Consider the following 7,500-nt stretch of genomic DNA (forward strand, 5'->3'; position numbering starts at 1 on the left):
AACCTCCCGAGCTCTCTCTCTCCGCGGTGTTTGTCCTCCGCCGCCGGGCCGCCCTGTGACCTCGGTGCCGCTGTGTTGTTCAGGAGCTGTCGGACGGGGACCTGGAGGTGGACTGCCTGACGGAGGAGGAGGTGAACCCGCTGGACGGCAGCAGCACCTCGGGGAGCTCCACGGCCACCAGCAACACGGAGGAGAACGACATCGACGAGGAGACCATGTGAGTCACGCCCACCAGAGCGCCTTCGAGGACGACGTCGACGGGCCAACACATGTGCATTGAAGCGGAATTTCTTTGAAAATGATCTTTCAGGTCGGGAGAAAACGATGTCGAATTTATTGGCAACCTGGAGACGGAAGAAGGAGAGCTTCCCGACGACTTGGTTGGAGCAGCAGGTATGATTCATGAAGGAATGCACGCGTATTATTTATTACATAAGAGGAGACCCGGATCTTTATCATCAGAATTTAAGATGCCAAATATTTCGTTGTTTTGTTCATAAAATATATATATATTTTTAATCCTTTAAGACATCCAGACAAAAGAGACCAGACCTGAACGTTCGTGAAGCTTTTAACCATCAAATATTAAATATGCTTCCTCAAATAAATAAAAGCCTGGACCGCTATTTGAGAGTTCAGGGAATCGAATCAGTTCATTGAAAACAAAAGAGCCCGTGGGTTCAATACCCGGTCTGGGGGGGTCTGGGGGGGTCTGGGGGGGGTGTGAAGACGGCATCCGACCCATAGAAGCGCTCCCCTCCGTGCAGGAGGATCCGGCTCCGGCGTGCGTTCTCTCCATCGCGGCCCGGGAAGCGGCGCCGGCCTCATGGAGATCGACCCGGTGATCCTGATCCAGCTGCTGGACCTGAAGGAGCGGCGCAGCGTGGAGTCTCTGTGGGGCCTCCAGCCCAGACCGCCGGTTTCTCTGCTGCACACCCAAGGTCTGCTCTCCTTTCCTTATTTCAGCTCCTCTCTTTCCTCTCCTCTTGTCTCCTCTCCCCTCCACGCCTTTCCTTTCCTCTTTCTCTTGTCTCCTCTCCCCTCCACACCTTTCCTTTCCTCTTGTCTCCTCTCCCCTCCACACCTTTCCTTTCCTTTCCTCTTTCTCTTGTCTCCTCTCTCCTCCACACCTTTCCTTTCCTCTCCTCTTTCTCTTGTCTCCTCTCCCCTCCACACCTTTCCTCTCCTCTTTCTCTTGTCTCCTCTCCCCTCCACACCTTTCCTTTCCTTTCCTCTTTCTCTTGTCTCCTCTCCCCTCCACACCTTTCCTTTCCTTTTCTCTTTCTCTTGTCTCCTCTCCCCTCCACACCTTTCCTTTCCTTTCCTCTTTCTCTTGTCTCCTCTCCCCTCCACACCTTTCCTTTCCTTTTCTCTTTCTCTTGTCTCCTCTCCCCTCCACACCTTTCCTCTCCTCTCCTCTTTCTCTTGTCTCCTCTCCTCTCCACACCTTTCCTTTCCTTTCCTCTTTCTCTTGTCTCCTCTCCCCTCCACACCTTTCCTTTCCTCTCCTCTTTCTCTTGTCTCCTCTCCCCTCCACACCTTTCCTTTCCTTTCCTCTTCTCTTGTCTCCTCTCCCCTCCACACCTTTCCTTTCCTTTCCTCTTTCTCTTGTCTCCTCTCCCCTCCACACCTTTCCTTTCCTTTCCTCTTTCTCTTGTCTCCTCTCCCCTCCACACCTTTCCTTTCCTTTCCTCTTCTCTTGTCTCCTCTCCCCTCCACACCTTTCCTTTCCTTTCCTCTTTCTCTTGTCTCCTCTCCCCTCCACACCTTTCCTTTCCTTTCCTCTTTCTCTTGTCTCCTCTCCCCTCCACACCTTTCCTTTCCTTTCCTCTTTCTCTTGTCTCCTCTCCCCTCCACACCTTTCCTTTCCTCTCCTCTTTCTCTTGTCTCCTCTCCCCTCCACACCTTTCCTTTCCTCTCCTCTTTCTCTTGTCTCCTCTCCCCTCCACACCTTTCCTTTCCTCTTCTCTTGTCTCCTCTCCCCTCCACACCTTTCCTTTCCTCTCCTCTTTCTCTTGTCTCCTCTCCCCTCCACACCTTTCCTCTCCTCTCCTCTTTCTCTTGTCTCCTCTCCTCTCCACACCTTTCCTTTCCTCTCCTCTTTCTCTTGTCTCCTCTCCTCTCCACACCTTTCCTTTCCTTTCCTTTCAGATGATGGTATTTAAAAGATGGAGCCTTTACATTATAGCCTTTATATAAAGGGAGTCCAGGTGTATGAAGAGGTAATGATGACATGCAGCATGCGGCGCATCCTGGTCCAGTCTGGAGGATTCACTTCCCCTCTTCCTCCCCCCAGCTCATCCTCACTCCAGGAAGGACCGAGACCGGCGGCCTCAGGCGGTCCGGCGCTCGGCTCCGGACTCGGGGGTCCTGATCCGCCTCAAGGCTCAGATGGCCGAGGTCCGCAGCAAGATGTCCGACGCCAAGAGCCAAGTGCCGGAGCCCCGGGGGCCCAGAGAGCCCCGGGGGCCCGGAGAGCCCCGGGGGCCCGGAGAGCCCCGGGGGCCCGGAGAGCCCTGGCCCGGCCCCTCGGGGGGCTTCGGCGTGGAGGAGGTCACCTCCCACCTCGCTGACTCGGAGCTGTCCGCCTGCCGCAAGGCCGTTGAGCTGGACCTGCTGGGGAGGGCCGGTGCCGCTCGGTCCAGACCCTGTCGGCCCGGTGAGGACCGTTAGAGTCCAGAGAGTTCCACTGTTACCTACACGAGACAGGAAGTAGTGAGACAGGAAGTAGTGAGACAGGAAGTAGTGAGACAGGAAGTAGTGACAGGAAGTAGTGACAGGAAGTAGTGAGACAGGAAGTAGTGAGACAGGAAGTAGTGACAGGAAGTAGTGAGACAGGAAGTAGTGACAGGAAGTAGTGAGACAGGAAGTAGTGAGACAGGAAGTAGTGACAGGAAGTAGTGAGACAGGAAGTAGTGACAGGAAGTAGTGACAGGAAGTAGTGACAGGAAGTAGAGACAGGAAGTAGAGACAGGAAGTAGTGACAGGAAGTAGTGAGATGTTAAGTAGTGAGACAGGAAGTAGTGAGACAGGAAGTAATGTGACAGGAAGTAGTGAGATAGGAAGTAGTGAGACAGGAAGTAGTGACAGGAAGTAGTGAGACAGGAAGTAGTGTGAGAGGAATGTAGTACTGTACATGTAGTACTACATGTACAGTACTACATGTAGTACTGTACATGTAGTACTACATGTAGTACATGTACAGTACTACATGTAGTACTGTACATGTACTACATGTAGTAGTACATGTACAGTACTACATGTAGTACTGTACATGTACTACTGTGACCTCCAGTGATCAACATATATTTCCATCTTGACTTGACAGCTGAAACACGTTATTGATCTGATCAGAATTGAAGCTCCTTCTGTCTACAGACCTGTCGTGGTCCTCCAGTTCCTGAGTTAGTAACGTGTGTGTGTGTGTGTGTGTGTGTGTGTGTGTGTGTGTGTGTGTGTGTGTGTGTGTGTAGCCAGGAAGTCTCTGTCTCCCGTCCTGGACAGCAGCAGCTCCCTGGTGATGAAGAGGAGGAGTCCAGAGGAGAAGGACCTGAGAGGAGCCGACGTGGCCACAGAGCTCAGCCTTCATCTCAAGGAGGCGCTGGGAGCTGCAGAAGGTCTCCAGGAGCTTAGATTACATGATCATAAACAACGTTGAGATAATCAAAAGATTTAAACCAGCAAACCAAATGTCCTGTTTCCGTCTCCAGGGGCGCTGCAGCCGGACGGCCCCCGGGGGCCCCTGGCGGAGCAGCAGCTGTTCGGGGCCTCGGGACCCCGAGACGACAGCTTCTCCCTGGGGGGGCCGAGCTACATGACCGGCGGCAAGAGCCGGGCCCTCGGGTGTGTGTCGGAGAGACTCTCTCACACACACACACACACACACACACACACACACACACACACACACCCTCTCTAAAGACTCTTCCTTCTCTCTGTACCTGCAGGGCGGCCATGTTGGACCGTGACTCCGATCGGTCCCTTCTGGAGGAACCTTCTACGCCACCGCAGTCAAACGAAGGTCTGCTGTGCGTTCTGATGACACACTAAACATATTTAGTACCAGGAAGTCCTGCTGCAGCCAGTCCATGCAACCTGTCAATCACCTTGTAGCCCCGCCCTAAGGCATATCCTGCTTTATGGTCTGTTTGACTCTAAATGACCATAATTTACTAAATGAACATCATTCTGTATTGAAGAAGACTTGAAACTAGAGATTGAGACCAAAAACTAATGTTTACAATGTTTACTGAGGGAATAAATCAAGAGAAGAAGAGTCATTTATATAGACTTCTATACAACCAGAGGAGTCGCCCCCTGGTGGTCAGGAGAGAGAATGCAGCTTTAACACATGAAGCATAGACTTCTATACAACCAGAGGAGTCGCCCCCTGGTGGTCAGGAGAGAGAATGCAGCTTTAACACATGAAGCATAGACTTCTATACAACCAGAGGAGTCGCCCCCTGGTGGTCAGGAGAGAGAATGCAGCTTTAACACATGAAGCATAGACTTCTATACAACCAGAGGAGTCGCCCCCTGGTGGTCAGGAGAGAGAATGCAGCTTTAACACATGAAGCATAGACTTCTATACAACCAGAGGAGTCGCCCCCTGGTGGTCAGGAGAGAGAATGCAGCTTTAACACATGAAGCGTAGACTTCTATACAACCAGAGGAGTCGCCCCCTGCTAGATGTCTTCAGATTTTCAGAATTTAATGTCATAAAATATTTAATCCTCTGTAGATGCTCGTGGAGCTCAGAGACTTTACAACCCTCCGTTTGCACTGGAGCGCATTAAGCAACAGTACGTACTCTAAGAGCAGCTGCAGTGTGAACTACAAATACAAAGTGTGTTTTTTGTTTGTTTAGCATGTGCAGCCAGTTAGCTTAGCACAACGACTGGCTCTATTAAACGCTAACAAGCTAACGGCACCTCAGAAGCTCTCTAACTAACACGTTATGTCTTGTTTGTTTTAAGTAAATAATATGTTGAATGTGCTGTTTAGAGGCACGTTGCTGTTGCTGTTGTTGTTGTTGTTGTTTCAAGCTGGAAGTCGATACCGTTCCGGTTCTCGCGCCGCCATGTTGACAGAATGTTCTCTGACGCTCTCGTCTGCAGATCCGTCGCCGTCCGTCTTGACGCCGCCGCCGCCGAGCAGCGACAGCGACAGCGAGGACGAAGCTCTGCAGAGCAGCAACTCTCGCTACGACAACCAGACTCCTCCCTGCTCAGGTAACGACCTGCACGACCCCCATGACCTCCATGACCCCCACGACCTCCATAACCCCCACGACACCCATGAACCTCCACGACCCCCATGACCTCCATGACCCCCACGACCTCCATAACCCCCACGACCTCCATAACCCCCACGACCTCCATAACCCCCACGACCCCCATGACCTCCACGACCCCCATGACCCCCACAACCTCCATAACCCCCACGACCTCCATAACCCCCACAACCTCCATAACCCCCACGACCTCCATAACCCCCACGACCTCCATAACCCCCACGACCTCCATAACCCCCACGACCTCCACGACCCCATGACGTCCACAACCTCCACGACCTCCATAACCCCCACAACCTCCATAACCCCCACGACCTCCATAACCCCCACGACCCCCATGACCTCCACGACCCGCATGACCTCCACGACCCGCATGACCTCCACGACCCGCATGACCTCCACGACCCGCATGACCTCCACGACCCCCATGTCCTCCACGACCCGCATGTCCTCCACGACCCCCACGACACCCATGACCCTCACGGCCCCCACGACCTCCATGACCCCCACGACCTCCATGTCCTCCACGACCCCCACGACCTCCACGACCCCCATGTCCTCCACGACCCCCATGTCCTCCACAACCCCCATGACCTCCATGACCTCCACGACCCCCACGACCCCCATGTCCTCCACAACCTCCATGACCTCCACGACCCCCATGACCTCCACGACCCCCATGTCCTCCACAACCCCCACGACCTGCATGACCCCCACGACCTCCACAACCCCCATGTCCTCCACGACCCCCATGTCCTCCACGACCCCCATGTCCTCCACGACTCCCATGACCCCCATGACCTCCACGACCCCCATGTCCTCCACAACCCCCACGACCTGCATGACCCCCACGACCTCCACAACCCCCATGACCACCACGACCTCCATGAACCCCCATGACCCTCACGACCCCTATGACCTCCATGAACCCCCATGACCCTCACGACCCCCATGACCTCCATGAACCCCCATGACCCTCACGACCCCCATGACCTCCATGAACCCCCATGACCCTCACGACCCCCATGACCCTCACGACCTCCGTCGGGGTTCGTCTATCGATGCCGTGAAAGGGACATAAAGCTGTCAACAGTTACTGCAGCGTATCAGACGTTGTTGTAATAAATGTGTTATAAAGGGTTTACAGATGCGTTTATCGTGTCTTCTTCCTTCTTCCAGGAGAGCAGCTTCTGTCTGATGATGTCAGTCTACCTGCTGACAGGTGATTCCTTCTGGAACAACAACAACAACAACAACCCACACCGCTTTCTATACACACACACACACACACACACACACACGCCTTGCTGTTACACACATCTGTAGAGTAGAAACTTGCTTATTGTGCATGAAGTGGGATTGAGTTTCACGACTGACTCAGGCGGTCGTCGTGATTACGTAACATCGGTGTGAACACAGTGACGCTGGCCCTTTAAGAGGACCGACATTTCAGTCTCTTCACCTCCTTTTCAAACTGGACTCTCTCCGTAGTTGCATTATATTTATAATGAGGGATGGACGTTGCTGTCGCTTCAGATAAGATGACAACAACAACAACAACAACACAGCTTGTTTGTTCAAAGGACTGGATCTCTAAAACTCTTATTTTAAGAACCTTTCACCTTCTCACCACACAAACGCTTTTGAAGCTGAAGCCGACAGCCGGGAGCGAGAGTCTGAGGATGAGCTGCATCCCTCTGTCAATAAGAGCTGTTTCACAACGGCTTTGAGAGGAAGTCTGGCTCAGACCGCCTGGCCCAGACCGCCTGGCCCAGACCGCCTGGCCCAGACCGCCTGGCCCAGACCGCCTGGGCTCCGGGTCTCACGCCCCCTAGTCATCTACTTTCTTATTTATTGGTTCCTCCTTCTTGAGCTGAAGCTCGTTTCTGGTCATTTATGTAAACGTCTTCTCCCGCTTAATAATGTGACATTTAAAAAGTGTGTGTGTCTCTCTGTGTGTGTGTGTGTGTGTGTGTCTCTCTGTGTGTGTGTGTCCCCCTCTCTGTGTGTGTGTCTCTCTGTGTGTGTGTGTGTGTGTGTCCCTCTCTGTGTGTGTGTCTCTCTGTGTGTGTCCCTCTCTCTGTGTGTGTGTGTGTGTGTCCCTCTCTCTGTGTGTGTGTCCCTCTCTCTGTGTGTGTGTATGTGCCCCTCTGTGTGTGTGTGTGTGTGTGTCCCTCTGTGTGTGTGTGTGTCCTTCTGTGTGTGTG

At 53.1% G+C, this 7,500-nt stretch overlaps 1 protein-coding gene across 3 annotated transcripts in view; it reads left to right on the top strand.

Annotated features, from left to right (window-relative positions):
- The window catches only part of trim37 (tripartite motif containing 37), a 20,518-nt gene extending 13,201 nt beyond the window's left edge, over window positions 1-7,317 (top strand). Inside the window, exons 17-27 of one of the 3 annotated variants that reach the window (XM_034550151.1) lie at window positions 84-217; window positions 311-393; window positions 768-941; window positions 2,297-2,439; window positions 2,494-2,659; window positions 3,474-3,617; window positions 3,711-3,843; window positions 3,948-4,021; window positions 4,742-4,802; window positions 5,118-5,231; window positions 6,473-7,317. In XM_034550151.1, coding sequence (XP_034406042.1) covers window positions 84-217; window positions 311-393; window positions 768-941; window positions 2,297-2,439; window positions 2,494-2,659; window positions 3,474-3,617; window positions 3,711-3,843; window positions 3,948-4,021; window positions 4,742-4,802; window positions 5,118-5,231; window positions 6,473-6,491 — 1,245 coding nt within the window. In that variant the 3' untranslated portion in view covers window positions 6,492-7,317. Of the gene's footprint in view, window positions 1-83; window positions 218-310; window positions 394-767; window positions 942-2,296; window positions 2,660-3,473; window positions 3,618-3,710; window positions 3,844-3,947; window positions 4,022-4,741; window positions 4,803-5,117; window positions 5,232-6,472 lie in introns of all 3 variants that reach the window. The other 2 variants (XM_034550149.1, XM_034550150.1) reach the window with 2 other exon arrangements.
- The last annotated feature ends 183 nt before the right edge of the window (window positions 7,318-7,500 follow it).

Source organism: Cyclopterus lumpus, chromosome 14, assembly GCF_009769545.1.
Source record: "Cyclopterus lumpus isolate fCycLum1 chromosome 14, fCycLum1.pri, whole genome shotgun sequence".
Lineage (NCBI taxonomy): Eukaryota > Metazoa > Chordata > Actinopteri > Perciformes > Cyclopteridae > Cyclopterus > Cyclopterus lumpus.